The sequence below is a fragment of the Symphalangus syndactylus genome, chromosome 14, assembly GCF_028878055.3.
Source record: "Symphalangus syndactylus isolate Jambi chromosome 14, NHGRI_mSymSyn1-v2.1_pri, whole genome shotgun sequence".
Lineage (NCBI taxonomy): Eukaryota > Metazoa > Chordata > Mammalia > Primates > Hylobatidae > Symphalangus > Symphalangus syndactylus.
In genome coordinates, this window is record NC_072436.2 from 9651533 (window position 1) to 9671214 (window position 19682).

A 19682-nucleotide genomic window follows, 5' to 3' on the forward strand; every position below is an offset into this window, starting at 1 on the left:
CAAAGCTCTGGGATGACAGGCATGAGCCACTGCGCCCAGCAATAATTTCATTTCACTGTTCTTAAACGTTGAAAGTCATGCAGGTTCTCATGGAGTTAAAAAAAAATACAGAAAGGTGAAGCAGGAAGTGAAGGTCTCCCTATTATACCTCCACCTCTATCCACTCTTCAAGGTGACCACTCTTGACACTTGAGGGTACACAGAATTCTATTATTATGTAGCTAACACTGCTATAGTATTTACTACGAGCTAGCCCCTATTCTAAATGCTTAATGTACGTTAACTCACTAATTCTCATTATTAGGAGGACACTGAGATACACAGAACTGAAGTGATTCTCCCAAGATCACCCTGCTAGTATATGGCAGGGCCAAGATTCAAACCCAGGCATTTTGGTGCCATACCCTGTGCTCATTACCTTTACGCTATACAAGCCTGATAGATGATAGATAGATAGATAGATAGATAGATAGATAGATAGATAGATAAATAGATAGATAGGCAGATAGAGAGAGAGACAGAGAGAGATAGACAGGCAGCTAGATGGACAGATAGATGGATAGATAGATGGAGATACAGATATCTATATATAGTATGGAGATAGATATACAATATATACGCTATATATTGATATACTATATGTCAATATGTAGCATGAGAGATATATGTATATATAGATATATTGTATATATAGAGAGATATAGACATATACACACATATATCATAGATTTACATATATATGCATGAGAGCTATATATATCTCATATATATGTATATATACGTATATATGTATATACATATATATGTATCTCATGCTACATATCATTCCACAGGTTGACCTTGTAAGTCACACTATATCATGGACATCTTTCCATGTCGGGACATACAGGTCTACTCCCTTCTTTCAACAGTTGCTTAGCATTCCACAGGGTAGGTACTGTTTACTTAACCAACCCCTATCAGGTTTCTCACATACCTTTGAGCACTTGCGTAAGTGATTTCCGGGTAGATTTCTGGAAGTGGAATTGCCAAGACCATGGATATGTTTACATGAAATGTCAATGGACACCATTGAATTGTTCTCTCAGAATGCTACACTGACAGGTGTGAGTTCACTTTACCTCCCAGGACCACACTGGCTTTCATTAAGGTTTTGAAGTCTTAATCATCTGATAGGTGAAAGTGTTTCTCTTTTTTTTTTTTTTTTTTTTTGAGACGGAGAGTCTCGCTCTCTCACCCAGGCTGGAGTGCAGTGGCGCGATCTCGGCTCGCTACAAGCTCCGCCTCCTGGGTTCACACCATTCTCCTGCCTCAGCCTCTCCGAGTAGCTGGGACTACAGGCGCCCGCCACCACGCCCGGCTAATTTTTTGTATTTTTAGTAGAGACGGGGTTTCACCATCGTCTCGATCTCCTGACCTCGTGATCCACCCGCCTCGGTCTCCCAAAGTGCTGGGATTACAAGCATGAGCCACCGCGCCCAGCCAGTGTTTCTCTTTTTAATTTGCATTTCTCAGATCACTGATGTATTTGAGAATCTTAACTTTATTAGTCATTTGTACTTTTCTGTGAATGACCTGTTCATATCTTTTCTTCCTTTTTATTAAGTTATTTATCTTTTTCATATTTGTAGGAGCTTTTTGTGTATTAGGGATATTAACCTTTTTATCATATATGTTACAATACTTCTAAATGCAGCAGGATAATTTAGGGATCAGAGAGACCGAGGGGTTGAGGAGGATTTATTATCATTATTAAAGTGCACCGGCCCAGTCAGATTAACATCCAAAAAAACTGAGCCCGAACAAAGCATCAGGTTACCTTTTAAGCATTTCATGGGGCAGGGGGAGATCTGTGCAGGGGGAAGCATATTACAGAAGCAAGAAACAAAGACAGTTACTCAATTGAGACATGCATTACATCATTTCTTACTTTTCAAGGAAAAATGTGTTTTACGACTTGAGTTTATCTGCCTAGTGACCTTGCAGCTGCACAGCTGGAGAAACAAGGTCTTCACAATGCCTGGGAAAGGGAGAGGTAAGGCTCACTGGCCACAGACAGAAAAACAGGCAGTTAATTTTTAAAGGATTCCACCTCTTTTTCTTTCTTAGGGGGAACTGGGTTTTTTTACATACATCTGAGTTTTTGCTTACACGTTCTTTAATTGCTTTTAATTCCTGTTTCAAAATATCTTCTTCAGCCTGATATTTGTTTGGTTTTATTTCATTGTTTGTGATATCTTATGTCATACAGAAGTAATTGTTACATCAATAAAATTTGTCCATCTTTTCCTTTGTGGTCACTGGACTTTGTGCAATTTTTAGGAAGGTCATTCCCACCCCTAACATTATATACATTTTCTTTTACACTTTCTACTAATATTTCTGTACTGTTGTTCTTTAAGCTTAATAAGAACCCATCAGAAATTTACTTTGTGTATGATGTGAATATAGGTTTGTATTTGTTGGAACACTTGATTGCAACTGACAAAAACCCAAGATAAGCTAGCTTAGATAAGAAGACAGGGGAGGAGAGGAGCTCAGAGGGTTAGAGTCCTCCTGGGGCGATGTTTTGGGGTGGGAATGGGCTGCCTGAGAGTCACTCATAGTGACTGGGCCTGGCCTTCCCAGCAGATGCCACATGCCCTGGAGTTAAGGGGCAAATGTTAAGTAGAGCAGTGTCTGGTTCTGGTCTAGAGATTTCTGAAGGCAGGAAGTTGTTGGAACTGTCCACGATGTAATGTACCTGGGAAGAGACAGAACCACCTTGCCCCTCCCTCCCAGGTCTTCACAGCCCAGAGGGCAGTGGAAGGGAAGTTCAGCGCTTCCTGGTGGGGGGGCAGAGACCAGAACCCTCAACTGCCCAGTTACCTGCCGGGGCAATAATGGGTCACTCACTCCAGAACAGTGTTTGGGGACACCAAATGCCGCAGGGGGCAGTGGGAGACGTGATCCTAGAAAGGACCCTCCTGCGGGGATTCTCGGTGTAAAGGAGAACCCCTCCCCAGAGAAACCACATTTACTAATGTGCAGAGATCAACAAGTCAACAGGGGCCCCCAACATCAGACAGAAGCCGAATGAACCTCAGGGCAGGCAGGGACGCCCCAGCCCCACCCTCCAAGACAGACGCTCACTTAAGTAACCGTACCGGAGGAGTGACGACTTGAAAAAAGAGGGGGAGTTTTCTCGGTGCCTATGATTTTTACTGCCCCCCTCTCCCCAGCTTCCCCAATCTCCTCCTCATCTCATCCCCCACGTCTCCCACCTCCAGCAGCCAAGGTCTGAGCTCTGGCCTGGCTGGCTTGGTGGAATAAAAGAGCTTAGAGCCAGGTAGAGCACCTAGTGTGTGTGTGTGTGTGTGTGTGTGTGTGTGTGTGTGTGTGTGTGTGTGTTTATCACGTAATTATATGAATTTGTGAGATTACATGAGTTATGTAATTTCTTTTATTTATTTATTTTTCGAGATGGAGTCTGGCTCTGTCGCCCAGGCTGGAGTGCAGTGGCGCGATCTTGGCTCATTACAACCTCAACTCCCAGGTTCAAGCAATTAGCCTGCCTCAGCCTCCAGAGTAGCTGGGACTACAGACACACGCCACCACGCCCAGCTAATGATTGTATTTTTAGTGGAGACAGGGTTTCGCCATGTTGGCCAGGCTGGTCTTGAACTCCTGGCCTCAAGTGATCTACCTGCCTCAGCCTCCCAAAGTGCTGGGATTACAGGCGTGAGCCACCGCACCCAGCCAGCATTGTCTTATTTGTCTGTGTTTCCTCAGTGCTATGAACAGGGCCTGGACCCAGTGGAGGTGCTTTATAAATGCTTGTTAATGAAAGAATGGATTTGTCACCTTAAAAAACATGCCAAAACGTTTAAACTTTATGGCTCTCAAAAACTTTAGAGTAAGGGAGTTAGCTGGAGTAAATTCATGCTTTATGCAGAGCACTCTGTCGATAGATTACAGGATGGATGATCGGGGGAACATGGTTTTAGAGGGGATAGTTTAGAGGTCATTGCAATGATTTAGGATAGCATTAATGAGACCGTGAGCAAGGACAGTGTGAATAGGAAGAAAGGACTGAGAAGAAGTCAGATCAGCTGGACTTGGCAACAAATAGGATGGTGGGAGGAGTGTAGTGGAAGAATTTCAAGACAATTCTATGAGGCCAGGCACGGTGGCTCATGCCTGTAATCCCAGCACTTTGGGAGACCAAGGTGGGCGGATCACCTGAGGTCAGGAGTTCGAGACCAGCCTGACCAACATCGTGAAACCCCGTCTCTCCTAAAAATTACAAAAATTAGCTAGACATGGTCCGGTGCCTGTAATTCCAGCTACTTGGGAGGCTGAGGCAGGGAGAATTGCCTGAATCTGGGAGGCGGAGCTTGCTGTGAGCCGAGAGCACGCCACCATACTCCAGCCTGGGCAGCAAGAGTGAAACTCCATCTCAAAAAAATACTAATAATCAATAAATAAAAATACAAAAGTTAGCCAGGCGTGGTGGCAGTTGCCTGTAATCCCAGCTACTCGGGAGGCTGAGTATTATCGCTTTTATCACAGGAGACCTGCTTGAACTCGGGAGGCAGAGGTTGCAGTGAGCTAAGATTGCTCCACTGCACTCCAGCCTGGGTGACACAGCAAGACTCTGTCTCAAAAAAAATAAAAAAGACAATTCTATGATTTCAAACCCATTGGGCCATCTCTCATATCATCTTAAGACACAGCCACGTGCATCATTTGTTCACTGATGTGCAGATGTCATCTAAGACTATGTCCCTGCTTGGCTTCCATAGTCTGGTATAAATATGTTTTGGAAGATCTATGCGTGTTTTAGCTTTAGAGATGGTAATTCAGAGTGAGCTGTGTAGCATGGCCCCTGCACAAGGATGACACACAAATTCGAGAAGCATTCTATTAAAAAAAAAAAAAAAAAGAGTGAGCTGTAAAAACAGACCTATGGGTTGTGTTTGTCATTTTCTTGTTGTCACTTTATTTTCTCCAGCCTGGCCAGAATGGCAAAATTCCATCTCTACTAAAAATATGAAAATTAGCCGGGCACGGTGGCACGTGCGTGTAATCCCAGCTACTCAGGGGGTCGAGGCACAAGAATCGCTTGAACCTGGGCACTGGCTTCCAGTGAGCCGAGATCATGCCACTGCACTCTAGCCTGGACGACAGAGTGAGCCTCTGTGTCCAAGAAGAAAAGAACAGAACTTTATTTTCTATCACCTCCTGATTTCTGATTCTGAACTCCCATCCACCAAGCTTCAGGAAAACTTAATCTTAGCTCTTCTTGCTCCTCTGCAAGATGGTATCAAGGGCTCCAGGACATCTGATGCAGTGCCAAGGCACGGGAGTGGGACGCTGACTCTTAGCTACAGAGTAGCTGCTGAAACAGCCATTGTTCCTGCCCCTTGGCTCTTGCATGTCCACCTGGCTTATGTGTGAGAGACTTTTTTTTTTCTTTTTTTGAAACGGAGTCTCCCTCTGCCGTCCAGGCTGGAGTGCGGTGGCGTGATCTCGGCTTGGTGTGAGACTTTTCTGACACTGTGGTCCTCTCTTCCTAGGCTCGGGAGTCTTTTTTTTTTTCAGGGGTCTTGTTAGACCCTTGGAACACTGCCAGGAAGCAGAGTCCTCCGGCCTTGGAACTCACAGATCCCTCCTTCTCTCATTTCCGCCACCCACCAGAGTAAATCTTTCCAGGGGAAGGACAATGGTAGTAAGAAGTAGTAAAGTCTTTCCTCCTCATAACTTCTCCAAGATTGATCTATTTTACTACCTCTTGAACATGAAACCAAATCTTAACTGCTGGGGGCATGGGGGTAGGGTGGAGAAGGAAACAAGTAACATTTCAAAATATTATATATATTCAAAACTATGACAGGCGTAGAAAAGGGATCCGGCTGTTCATGCCCTGAGGTACTAACAGTAGACTCTTTGAAGGGACTGAGATAATAGGAGGTTGCTATCCTTTCATGTTTGAAGGCAGTTTCTGCTTTTTCCGCAATAAGCACACATTGCTTTTATAAAAATAAAAATTCATAAAAGTTCACCTCTGAAGACTCAGGAGAAAAAGACTCAGCTTAGGTAACCCCTACATAACAAAGTATCCCCCCAAGCAGAACTGCCTCCCCAAGCTGTCACACTGCCTCGCATACGTATAACTAATATCATCATACCGATGACACTTTAAGGCAGCTGCTTATACTCATGTCTGTTTCTCTGATAGACTGTGAGCCTCTTAAAACCAGTGACCATTGCTTTTTTTATCTTTAATCTCTAGCAGATACCTCTGAATGCCTGTCATGTCATGGCCACTCAATGAATATTGCAGAATAAACATTGCATTGTGTTTTCAAATTCTCGTAGAACTTTCCATAAGATGTCTCATTGAGTTGGTTTGTTGTTGTTGTTGTTGTTGAGACAGAGTCTCTCTTTGCTGCCCAGACTGGAGTGCAGTGGTGCGATCTCTGCTCACTGCAACCTCCACCTCCCAGGCTCCAGCAATTCTCCTGGCTTAGCCTCCCGAGGAGCGGGGATTACAGGCGTGCACCAACACACCCGGCTAATATTTGTATTCCTAGTAGAGACAGGGTTTCGCCATGTTGGCCAGGCTGGTCTTGAATTCCTGACCTCAAGTGATGTGCCTGCTTCAGCCTCCCAAAGTGCTGGGATTACAGGCATGAGCCACCACTCCTGGCCTGTTTGTGTATTTTACGGGGAGAGGACATCTAACTTTCAAACCAGCTGACTGGCATTCTGGCCCACAGTGAATTCAGCTAGGCGAAGGGCATCTCTGAGAATGCTGGGGACCTGTCTGTTCAGGATCCAGCACTGAAGTATGATGAGGAGCAACTGACTCATCTTCCCTCTGTTTTCTCTCGAGTCCCAGAACATAACATCCCCACTAGGATCTCCCCACTAATATTGAGGTGGCTGAAAACCACCACACAGGCTTTGATTTGAAAAAAGAATACTCAGAATAACAAGAGAATATGGATTTCTGCCATTTTTTTCCAGCATACAAAGAGAATTAAGGCAATCATACAGCTTTTAGTCATGGAAGCAGCATATAGACACATCCAAAATCAAAGTAAAGTCATAAAAATCAAACATTCATTCACTTTTAGAAAACTTTCAGGATCTTCCAAGGAAAATAAACTTTGTTTTTTGTTTTTTGTTTTTGTTTTTTTGAGACAGAGTCTTGCTATATCACTTAGGCTGGAGTGCAGTGGTGCAATCTCAGCTCACTGCAACCTCTGCCTCCCAAGTTCAAGCGATTCTCCTGCCTCAGCCTCCCAATAGCTGGGATTACAGGCATGCACCACCATGCCCAGCTAATTTTGTATTTTTAGTAGAGATGGGGTTTCTCCATGCTGGTCAGGCTGGTCTCGAACTCCCGACCTCAGGTGATCCACCCACCTCGGCCTCCCAAAGTGCTGGGATTACAGGCGTGAGCCACCACGCCTGGCCATTATTATTATTTTTTAATTGAGACGGAGTCTTGCTCTGTCACCCAGGCTGGAGTGCAGTAGTGCTATCTCAGCTCACTGCAACCTCTGCTGCCCAGGTTCAAGCAATTCTTGTGCCTCAGCCTCCTGAGTAGCTGGGATTACAGCTGTGTGCTACCATGCCCGACTAATTTTTTTTGTATTTTTAATAGAGACGGGGTTTTGCCATGTTGGCCTGGCTGGTCTTGAACTCCTGACCTCAGGTGATCTGCCCGCCTCGGCCTCCCAAAATGCTGGCTCTACAGGCATAAGCCACCTCATCCAGCCAATAAATTCATTTATTAAAGGGCAACATTTTATATTTTTACTTCCCTAGTAGATCAGAATTATGCAGTTAAGTTGCTTGTTGTTTTGGTATGATCCATGATTAATTTGCCTGTGCCTCTGGGCTAGAAGTCATTAATAGAAGAAAGCTTTCCCACACCCCAGCCCAGCTCACATGGTCAGGACCACACAGGGCCGAACGCATTGAATATAGGGCACTCAGCATATGGATACAATTTGAGCATTCAGTAAATACCATGCATGAGAATAAGGAAATGCCTATCTCAACACCCACAGCCCTAGCAATCATAGGTGTATTTAATTATAGGGAATTCAATGAAACTTAATTACATAATTTTATCACTACCTGGGTTATTGCTGTGACTTCCTGTAAAACCTAAACGAGTCATCAATCAATTGTAGATTTGCGGTTGAATGGGCCTTCCAGGAGTCACTGCGCCATTCCTGCTGCTAGACAGGGTTCCAGAGAGGAGTGCCTTACCTCTTCAGGGTCAGCGTGGCCACTAAGCAGACGGCCAGCTGTCCATGCTATGTGGCCTGAGATGTGTGATGTCAAAAACCACCCCTGCCTCATCATCTCTCCCCGCCGCGGCCAAGTTAAGGTGCCTGCCAGCCAGGCAGCTACATCCGTGAAAATGTTTGAGATACAGAAAATGTCGTTCAGCAGAATTCCTCTCTGCAGACTGCTGCCGGAGTTTGGAAGGGAAGTTTTCACAGACTTCTTGAGGCTGGGGGTTGGGAAGTGGAGGTCAGGGTGAATCCACCAAGAGGTTTTGCTGGGTAACAAGAGCTGTTTGTTAAACCAGGTGAACAGCTTGGTTTTTGCTGAATGGCCCACGCGAGCTTGGAGCTCACACTGAGTAGTCAGACCAAGGGGAGTGGTGAGCCTCACACGCACCCGCACAGCACTCAGACCTTCTACTAGGCAAATGCGGAATGAGTTGATCAAGAGTGTGTTCTTCACTCACTCAGGTTTTTCACTCTGTGTTGAGTGGCATTCTTTCAGAATGGATACTTTGGGGGTGTCTTCCCAGTTCATGAACCAATAACCCCCTCTTCCTCTTGAAAGTGTCCTCCTCCCATGCACAGAGTGGGCCCCAGAATGTCACGTAGTATGTGACCGAGACCCCTGGAAAGGGATGGAGATAGGACCCAAGGGGGCCACAGTCTTCTCCTGCTAGAGTGAAAAATTGGGAGCAAAGAGAGTCCACAGTGCCCAGCACAGGTGTTATGAGTGGCAGTCTTCCACCAGCCTGTGGGCTGGAGAGCAGAGGAGGCCTGTCTGCAGAGGCAGAAAGAAAGAGCAGAAGAAAGCTGATTCAGAGGGAGAGGTGAGATGGAGACAAAGCCTTAGAGAGAGATTCCGGGTTCCAAGCCCTCCCAGAGGCTCAACTACTTCCTGCTCTTGCGTTCCTTGAAATGCTTTCTATTCTTATAATACATTTTTCCTTTTCTTTTGCTTAGTTGAAAATGAAAAATACAGAAAGAATTAGGGTTTGAAGCCCATTAGCCTTTTCAGGATGCTCCATATCTCAGTCCGACCCTGCCCTGAGGCCCATCTCTCCTTTCTAGTCAGAAATATCTCTCATCCAAGCTACTTCTTTGAGTCATATAACAAAGGCAGAGGCATTTTCTATGCAAGTCCAGTTAAAAATGTGTGTGTTTAGGCCAGACGCAGTGGCTCAAGCCTGTAATACCAACACTCTGGGAGGCCAAGGCCGGAGGATCACTTGAGGTGAGGAATTTGAGACCAGCCTGGGTAACAGAGTGAGACCCAGTCTCTAAACACACACACACACACACACACACACACACAGATTAGCTGGGCATGGTGCTGCATGCCTGTAGTCCCACCTACTCGAGAGGCTGAGGCCAGAGGATCGCTTGAGCCCAGGAGTTTGAGGCTGTAGTGAGCTATGATTGTGCCACTGCACTCCAACCTGGGCGACAGAGCAAGACTCTGTCTCTTAAAGAAAAAAAAAAAAAAAAGGTTGGGCACGGTGGCTCACGCCCGTAAAATCCCAGCACTTTGGGAGGCCAAGGTGGGCAGATCACGAGATCAAGAGATCAAGGCCATTCTGGCCAACATGGTGAAACCCCATCTCTACTAAAAATACAAAAAAAAAAAAAAAAAAATAGCCGGGCGTGGTGGCATGCACTGAAATCCCAGCTACTCAGAAGGCTGAGGCAGGGGAATTGCTTGAACCAGGGAGGTTGAGGGTGCAGTGAGCCGAGATCACGCCACTGCACTTCAGCTTGGGTGACAGAGCCAGACTCCGTCTAAAAAAAAAAAAAAAAGGTGTTTCAAGCAGGAAGGATCCCTGAGAGGTAAGGAGGAAGAACTGTCAGCCCTTTCCTAACACCCTTGGGAAATTTAGGCTTCAGTTTCGAGGTCAGAATACAGAGTGCCCCCACTGGAAACCCTGAATAAATGTGTTGCTTTGAGGCTGAGAAAGGCTGGAAATACCACTCAGGGTCAGCGCAGCTCAGGCTGGGAGGCCCTAATGGAGGAAGGGCTCGAATGGGTAATCAGCCTGCTTCCCACATTGCCTTGGCCGGCCCTGCCTTTCTCCAGTGAGCAAAGACCTTTGTTTCCTGCCTTGAATAACAATAATCGTGTATTCCATAGGTCCAAGGTCTGTGTCTTCAAATTTGTATTCCCGGTGCCCGCACAGCACACTGGACAGGGGAGGGGGGAGGGACAGCGTTAGGAGATAGACCTAATGCTAAATGACAAGTTAATGGCTGCAGCACACCAACATGGCACATGGATACACACGTAACAAACCTGCACATTGTGCACATGTACCCTAAAACTTAAAGTATAATAATAATAATAGAATAGCCATTTAGTAAACGTTTGTTGGATGAGAAGCTCTCCGGTATGTCCTATGTACATATCTCAAATTCTATTCCGCTTTTGTTTGAATCTATTTTCTGGCCAGGCACGGTGGCTCACGCCTGTCATCCCAACACTTTGGGAGGCCGAGGCAGGTGGATCACTGGGCAGGTCAGGAGTTCAAGACCAGCCTGGCCAGCATGGTGAAACCCCCATCTCTACCAAAAATACAAAAATTAGCCAGGCATGGTGGCGGGCACCTGTAATCTCAGCTACTCAGGGGTCTGGGGCAGGAGAATGACTTGAACCCAGGAGATGGAGGTTGCAGTGAGCTGAGATCGTACCACTGCACTCCAGCTTGGGTGACAGAGCAAGACTCTGTCTCAAAAAAAAAAAACCAACAAAAAAAATAAAACAACGACTTATGCTTCTGACCTGTTTCCACAATCTTCAGCCTTCATCAAAGGTTATCTCTGTCCCTAGGCATCAACACACAGAGAACATTAAAGAAAGGTCTCCACAGTCCCTGGCAAAGCCTAAGTCCCAGGCACCCGCAAGAGCAAGGAGGACAACCATCTACGCAGAGCCAGCGCCAGAGAACAATGCCCTCAACACACAAACGCAGCCCAAGGCCCACACCGCCACAGACAGAGGAAAGGAGGCCAACCAGGCACCACCGGAGGAGCAGGACAAGGCGCCCGACACAGCACAGAGGGCGGCATGGAAGAGCCCAGAGAAAGAGAAAACCATGGTGAACACACTATCACCCAGAGGGCAAGACACAGGGATGGCCTCTGGCAGGGCAGAGGCGCAATCACGGAAGAGCCAGGACACAAAGACGACCCAAGGAAATGGGGGCCAGACCAGGAAGCTGACGGCCTCCAGGACGGTGTCGGTGAAGCACCAGGGCAAAGCAGCGACCACAGCCAAGACGCTCATTCCCAAAAGTTGGCACAGAATGCTGGCTCCCACAGGAGCAGTGTCAACAAGGACGAGACAGAAAGGAGTGACCACGGCAGTCATCCCACCCACGGAGAAGAAAGCTCAGGCCACCCCACCGCCTGCCCCTTTCCAGAGCCCCACGACGCAGAGAAACCGAAGACTGAAGGCCGCCAACTTCAAGTCTGAGCCTCGGTGGGATTTTGAGGAAAAATACAGCTTCGAAACGGGGGGCCTTCAGACGGTGAGTTTTTGCCACCATCCCTTCCCTCTGGCTCCCAGCTCTGAAGCCCCTCCTGAGAGGCAGCCCAGCCCACCCTCTCCTCACCTCCTGGGCTCTGCTTCTAGACTTTGTCTTATCCTGCCCCAAGCTCACTATGAGGCAGAGCTCAGCCCTACAAGACTCTGCCCCACCTGTCCTTCCAATGATGGCCACAGTGGCGGAGGAGGAGCAGGCAGGCCCCGGACCCCTGGCGTGAACAGCATAAGAGGGGTGAGTGAGATGGGGCCTGCCCTGGAGCTCCTGAGGCCTGGAGGTCATCCATCTGGGGTGACAGAGTGTGATCTACTCTGGGGCTTGGCCCCTCAATCCCCACCCTCTTGCAGAGGCTGCAGGGGAGGGACTCACAGACAAGGACACCCCAACCTCACGCCCAGCTCTGTCTCCAGGAATGCCTCGTCTTCCCGGCAAAGTCAATCCCACAACCTTCACTCTCTCCCAACCCTAAGGAAACAGCCTGACTGAACCACACCCACCCGCATGGTCCTTCTCACCTGTCCTTGCACAGAGGGGCAGTATCCAAAATGTGCATGTTGCTGCGTATAGTGGCACATGCCTGTAGTCCCAGCTACTCAGGGGGCTGAGGCGGGAGGATCACTTGAGGATAAAGTGAACTATGATGGCACCACTGCACTTCAGCCTGGGCAACAGAGTGAGACCCTGTCGGAGGGAGGGAGGGAGGGAGGGAAGGAGGGAAGGAAGGAAGGAAGGAAGGAAGGAAGGAAGGAAGGAAGAAGGAAGGAAGGAAGGAAGGAAGGAAGGAAGGAAGGAAGGAAGGAAGGAGAGGAAAGGGAAGGGAAGGGAAGGGAAGGGAAGGAAGGGAAGGAAGGGAAGGAAGGGAAGGAAGGGAAGGAAGGGAAGGAGGGAAGGAGGGAAGCAGGGAGGGAGGGAGGGAGGGAGGGAGGGAGGGAGAAGGCCCACAAAATGCACACATTTACACACATATGACTACAAGCATGGCCCTGAGAGCACACTGGACACATGCCACATTCCCAGGATGTGGCCCCTCTCACACTTACAAAGGTGCATTTGCGTTTTTTGTTTTTTTGGTTTTTTTTTTGAGACGGAGTCTCGCTCTGTCGCCCAGGCTGGAGGGCAGTGGCGCCATCTCGGCTCACTGTAAGCTCCGCCTCCTGGGTTCACACCATTCTCCTGTCTCAGCCTCCTGAGTAGCTGGGACTACAGGCACCCGCCACCACGCCCAGCTAATTTTTTGTATTTTTAGTAGAGACGGGGTTTCACCATGTTAGCCAGGATGGTCTCGATCTCCTGACCTTGTGATCCGCCCACCTCGGCCTCCCAAAGTGCTGGGATTACAGGCGTGAGCCACTGCTCCCGGCCTAGATGCATTTGCCTTGACAGCCGAGAACACCCGTTTTCCGGAACCCTCAGGACCACAGTGAGCCCAGACAATGGGGAGAGGAGGGTGAGCAGACCCTGAGAACAGGATGGAAGAGGTAGCAGAGGCCGTGCCTTCCAAACTGCGAGCCCCAGCCCTCGCTGCAGTGGTGCAGCCCCCCGCCGATGGCCTTTCTGGGTCTCTCCCTTCCTGACTTCGTCCTCCTGCATATAGACTTGCCCTGACTCTGTGAAGATCAAAGCCTCCAAGTCGCTGTGGCTCCAGAAACTCTTTCTGGCCAACCTCACTCTCTTCCTGGACTCCAGACACTTCAACCAGAGTGAGTGGGACCGCCTGGAACACTTTGCACCACCCTTTGGCTTCATGGAGCTCAACTACTCCTGTGAGTCCTTACCCCAGGGGAAGGTGTGGGTGCACAGTAGGCCGGGGCAGAGGGCAGAGGGCAGCTGGCTTTCTGGTCTGCCTCTTCCCTAGGGTTTGCCAGACCTGAGAGGAATGATGGGTCGGACTCCTGTCCCTCCCAGGGCTCTGAATGGAGCACCCCCACTCTTGTTCCAGTGGTGCAGAAGGTTGTGACACGCTTCCCTCCAGTGCCCCAGCAGCAGCTGCTCCTGGCCAGCCTCCCCGCTGGGAGCCTCCGGTGCATCACCTGTGCCGTGGTGGGCAATGGGGGCATCCTGAACAACTCCCACATGGGCCAGGAGATAGACAGTCATGACTACGTGTTCCGGTAAGCTGTCCCCACCCAAGCTCCCCTCTCCTGCCCTCTCCTGCCCCCTCCAGCCCCTCTCCAGCCCCCTCCAGCCCCTCTCCAGCCCCTCTCCTGCCCCTCTCCAGCCCCTCTCCTGCCCCTCTCCTGCCCCCTCCAGCCCCTCTCCAGCCCCTCTCCTGCCCCTCTCCAGCCCCTCTCCTGCCCCTCTCCAGCCCCTCTCCTGCCCCTCTCCTGCCTCCTCCAGCCCCTCTCCTGCCCCTCTCCAGCCACTCTCCAGACTCTCTCCAGCCCCTCTTCTGCCCCTCTCCTGCCCCTCTCCAGCCACTCTCCAGACTCTCCAGCCCCTCTCCTGCCCCTCTCCTGCCCCTCTCCTGCCCCCTCCAGCCCCTCACCTGCCCCTCTCCAGCCGCTCTCCAGCCCCTCTCCTGCCCCCTCCAGCCCCTCTCCAGCCGCTCTCCAGCCGCTCTCCAGCCCCTCTCCAGCTCCTCTCCTGCCCCTCTCCAGCCGCTCTCCAGCCCCTCTCCAGCCCCTCTCCTGCCCCTCTCCTGCCCCTCTTCTGCAGACATGGACTCTTCTGAGAGACCCATAGGGTGTTCCATGCCTGCGTCTGGAAGGTGGAATTCCTAGGCTCTCCAGAGATTCAGCACAGAACTGCTGCCTCCCCCATTTCTCCTTCCTTTCCCCATCCACCTACACAAATCTCCGTCCTCTGCTCGCCTGTTCCGTCTGATTGTGTCTTTCTGCACAGGTTGAGCGGAGCTCTCATTAAAGGCTACGAACAGGATGTGGGGACTCGGACATCCTTCTACGGCTTTACCGCCTTCTCCCTGACCCAGTCACTCCTTATATTGGGCAATCGGGGTTTCAAGAACGTGCCTCTCGGGAAGGTGAGCAAAGAGGAAGGAGCCTGGTCACACCCAGACTCTGGATGAGGGAGCACAACAGGTGAGAAGGGAGAGAAGAGGCTTTCATCCGGATGGAGTCTGTGGTTGGTACAGGCTCCCCTCCTATAAGGGCAGGAGTGGGGAGGACAGTCAGACCAGTCCAGAGGAGGGCAAGTGAGCAGCTGGAGTCAGGGCTGGGCCCCCCCAGCTGGTGCTCCTGAAGGCAGTACCTTTGGACCACTCCTTGTCCTTGGTCCTCAGGACGTCCGCTACTTGCACTTCCTGGAAGGTACCCGGGACTATGAGTGGCTGGAAGCACTGCTTATGAATCAGACGGTGACGTCAAAAAACCTTTTCTGGTTCAGGTACCCACTGTCCTCCTGCCATCCCCTTATCCCAGGCTGAGCCATGTCATGAGTGGCTCTAAAGGGTTGGACAGGTGGGGACAGCCTTAGCTATCACCTGGAGATGGGATACCAGTCATGCTCATGACCCTGACTTGGCCCACCCCAGGCCAGGTAAGGAAGCTGAGTCTGAATGACCCCTTCCTAACCACAGGCACAGACCCCAGGAAGCTTTTCGGGAAGCCCTGCACATGGACAGGTACCTGTTGCTGCACCCAGACTTTCTCCGATACATGAAGAACAGGTTAGAGCAGAAAGCACGTGACACGTAGCCCAGGTCCCTGTTATCCTTGCAGCCTCCTGACAGTTGGGGGTTTGGGGCATTTCACAGGTTTCTGAGGTCTAAGACCCTGGATGGTGCCCACTGGAGGATATACCGCCCCACCACTGGGGCCCTCCTGCTGCTCACTGCCCTTCACCTCTGTGACCAGGTAAGGCTCCACTGCAGCTGCAGAAATACCTGGAGAAACAGCTCTGAGGCTATTCCTGGGCCTGTTCAGCATAGGACAATGCATGGGCTGGGTGCACACCTCTGGTGGGAAGGAGGGTGGGCATGAGTATGGGTGCATGCAGCTATGCATGCGTATCCAGGGACCTGCACCCAGACCGCTAGGGATGGAGCCAGGGAAAAGAACCCCCACCCCTCAACACAGAATTAGCCATGAGAAGAAACCTGGGCAACAGCAACTAAAGGCCGTGTTTCTCCTCCAACCATGATGTAGGTGAGTGCTTATGGCTTCATCACTGAGGGCCACGAGCGCTTTTCTGATCACTACTATGACACGTCATGGAAGCGGCTGATCTTTTACATAAATCATGACTTCAAGCTGGAGAGAGAAGTCTGGAAGCGGCTACACGATGAAGGGATAATCCAGCTGTACCAGCGTCCCGGTCCCGGAACTGCCAAAGCCAAGAACTGACCCGGGCCTGGGCTGCCGTGGTCTCCTTGCCTGCTCCAAGGCACAGGGTACAGTGGAATCTTGAGACTCTTTGGCCATTCCCCAGGGCTCCGACCAAGCTCCAAGCCCTTCAGGAGTTCCGAGGGAACACCTGAACTGCGGGCAAGACTCTGTCAGGATGGCAAATGGCTAACTGAGGTTCTGAAGTTCTTCAGTACATTGCTGTAGGGCCTGAGGCCAGGGATTTTTAACTAAATGGGGTGATGAGTGGTCAATACCACAATTCCTGCTGAAAAACACTCTTCCAGTCCAAAAACTTCTTGATACAGAAAAAAGAGCCTGGATTTACAGAAACATATAGATCTGGTTTGAATTCCAGATCGAGTTTACAGTTGTGAAATCTTGAAGGTATTACTTAACTTCACTACAGATTGTCTAGAAGACCTTTCTAGGGGTTATCTGATTCCAGAAGGGTCTATACTTGTCCTTGTCTTTAAGCTATTTGACAGCTCTACGTGTTGTAGCAAACTGATAATAATACAAATGATTGTTGTCCATGGAAAGGCAAATACATTTCGTACAGCGAAGATGCAACTAGTTGTTACTCCGTGGATAGGGACCGGTTTTGCACGTGGTCCCTTTCATTCTTCTATTCTCCCCATTAACCTGCTTTCTTTCTCAAACCCCCACGATGAGAATTGAGCTAAGCCAAAGACGTTTCAGTTCACCTTACCCTTTGAGCTCTATCTGCAGGATTTGGACACTGGAGCCTGGGACAACCCTAACAATTCTAAATAGAATAAAGTGGCCGGGCACAGTGGCCTGTAATCCCAGCACTTTGGGAGGCCAAGGCAGGCAGATCACTTGAGGCCAGGAGATCGAGACCAGCCTGGCCAACATGGTGAAACCCCGTCTCTACTAAAAATACAAAAGTAAGCCAGGCGTGATGGCGGGCGCCTCTAATCCCAGCTACTTGGGAGGCTGAGACAGCAGAATCCCTTGAACCTGGGAGGTGGAGTTGCAGTGAGCCGAGATTACACCACTGCACTCCAGCCTGGGCGACAGACCAAGACTCTGTCTCAAAAAATAACAAAAATAAAAATAACAAATAAATAAGTAAATAGAATAAAGGACGCTTGGTAGGAGAGTGGAAGGGAGAGAGGGGAGCTTCCCTTTAGACTTCATGGTCAGGGAAGGTGGAGACCAATGGGACAGGGATTTGCTTTGCACTAAAAGGGTGCAGTGCCAGCTCTGGACGGCAGGTGGCGGCAGCTCGGCGCCCTGTTCGTGGCGCCCTGTCCTCCGCGGCACCCCAGGCTCCTTAGTTCTGCAATAAAAAGCAATAAATGCTTTTCCCCCACAAAGTTCTAGTCACAATGACTTTGACAGGGTGGACACCACATCAGGTCAGAGCAGGAGAGAAAATGAGTAGCCACGGGCAGAGAGCCCCCTTACCCCCATATTGGCCTCCTCAAATTTAAACTCAGGCTACCTAAACTTAACGACTGAGCCTCAATGAGTGTTACTCTGAGTCCAAAGTGGAATATACTGATGGGTTAGCTTACTCTGCTAGTATAAGCCAATAGAATTAGAAAGGATAGGTCAATTAGAGGCATAAGAATTAGAAAAGAAGAGGAAAACTGATAAATAGGCTACATGTTGTAGTAAGTTAGCTGGATATAAGATTAGCAGACGGAAATCAGTAACTGTCATAAACATAAATAATCATCAAGTAGAGGGTATAATGTAGAGAAATCCATTTAAATGTAAAGAGCAACAATGTCTGTATGAGGAAAACATTAACACTCCTGAAAGACACAGAAGTAGACCTGAATAAGCCAAGTCATCTTTTGTTCTTGGAAAAGATGACTCAATATCATCAATATATGTCAGTTCTCCTCAAGTTAATTAATAAATTTAATGCGATTCTAGTAAAATGCCAAAATATTTTTTCTAGAGCCTAAACTAACACACACATTCATATGGAAGGATAAAAATGTAAGAAGAGCTAGGAATACCTGCAAAAGAAAAGCTATGAGAGAGGTCTACCTCTACCAAATCTTCAGACATACTATAAAGTCTCTATAATTAAAACAGTGTGGTACTGAAGCAGGAATAGACAGACCAGTGGAATGGAACAGAAGGTCCAGAAATAGACCCAAGCATTGTGATTAATAGTGCTCAGACAGCCACGTGGTCATTTAGAAAGAAACCAAACTAGGTCTGTAACTGCCATCAACAATTAAATTCCAGATGGTTCAGAGATCTAAATGTAAAGAAATGAAATGACAGAGGCTGAGGCAGGCGGATCACAAGGTCAGGAGTTCGAGACCAGCCTGGCCAATATGGTAAAATGCTATCTCTAATAAAAATACAAAAAATTAGCCAGGCCTGGTGGCGCATGCCTGTAATCCCAGCTACTCAGGAGGCTGAGGCAGAAGAATCACTTGAACCCAGGAGGCGGAGGTTGCAGTGAGCAGAGATCACGACATTGCACTCAAGCCTGGGCGATAGAGCAAGACTGTCTCAAAAAAAAAAAAAAGAAAGAATGAAATGACAAGAGTTCTAAGAATTCATGGGTGAGTAGCTCTTTGACCAGAATGTAAGAAAAAGATTTCTAACTAGGACTCATAATCCAAAGGCAATACGAGACTGGTAAATTTTACTACATAAAATTAATAAAATGGGCAGGGCGCGGTGGCTCATGCCCATAATCCCAGCACTTTGGGAGGCCAAGGTGGGCGGATCATGAGGTCAAGAGATTGAGACCATTCTGGCCAACATGGTGAAACCCCATCTCTACTAAAAATACAAAAATTAGCTGGGCGTGGTGGCGTGTGCCTGTAGTCCCAGCTACTCAGGAAGCTGAGGCAGAAGAATTACTTGAACCCGGGAAGCCGAGGTTGCAGTGAGCCAAGATCACGCCACTGCATTCCAGCCTGGTAACAGGGCGAGACTCTGTCTCAAAAAAAAATAATAATAATTAATAAAATGCTGCATGGTGAAAAAAATCACCATGAGGTCAAAAGACAAATTAAAAAGTGGGAGAAAATATTTGCCACATATATCATGGATAAATGGTGTCTATATATATATATAGTAAAGGACTTTGAGGAGAATAGACCAAAAACCTAATAGAAAAATAGGCAAAAAAAAATATGAACAGCAACTCCCCAAAAAAGATGTAAAAATGATTCTTAGACATGTGAAAAAAATGTTCAGTTTGACTCATAGTAAGAAATGCAGGCCAGGCGCGGTGGTTCACGCCTGTAATCCCAGAACTTTGGGAGGCTGAGGCAGGAGGATCGCTAGAGGCCAGGATTTCAAGACCAGCCTGGGCAACATAACAAGACCCCGGTCTCTATTAAACAAAAACAAAAACAAGGAAAAAAAAAGAAAAGAAAAGAAAGACTTTAAACAAATTAAATTTAGAAGGTTTTTTGAGCAAATAAACAATGAATCGGGCAGCACCCTGAACCAGTAAAGGTTCAGAGAGCTCTACCCAGCAACCTGGATAGGCAGTACTTATAGACAGAAAAGGGAAGTGATGTACAGAAACAGCTGGATTGGGCCGGGTG

General features: G+C 48.5%; 1 protein-coding gene across 2 annotated transcripts in view; it reads left to right on the plus strand.

Moving 5' to 3' along the window:
* Positions 1-16691, plus strand: part of ST6GALNAC1 (ST6 N-acetylgalactosaminide alpha-2,6-sialyltransferase 1) — a 43807-nt gene extending 27116 nt beyond the window's left edge. The window contains exons 3-10 of one of the 2 annotated variants that reach the window (XM_055242142.2): positions 11110-11809; positions 13419-13587; positions 13764-13935; positions 14666-14804; positions 15063-15166; positions 15360-15449; positions 15537-15636; positions 15928-16691. In XM_055242142.2, the coding sequence (XP_055098117.1) occupies positions 11110-11809; positions 13419-13587; positions 13764-13935; positions 14666-14804; positions 15063-15166; positions 15360-15449; positions 15537-15636; positions 15928-16125 (1672 nt within the window). In that variant the 3' untranslated portion in view covers positions 16126-16691. The remainder of the gene's footprint in view (positions 1-11109; positions 11810-13418; positions 13588-13763; positions 13936-14665; positions 14805-15062; positions 15167-15359; positions 15450-15536; positions 15637-15927) is intronic. The other variant, XM_055242143.2, reaches the window with a different exon arrangement.
* The last annotated feature ends 2991 nt before the right edge of the window (positions 16692-19682 follow it).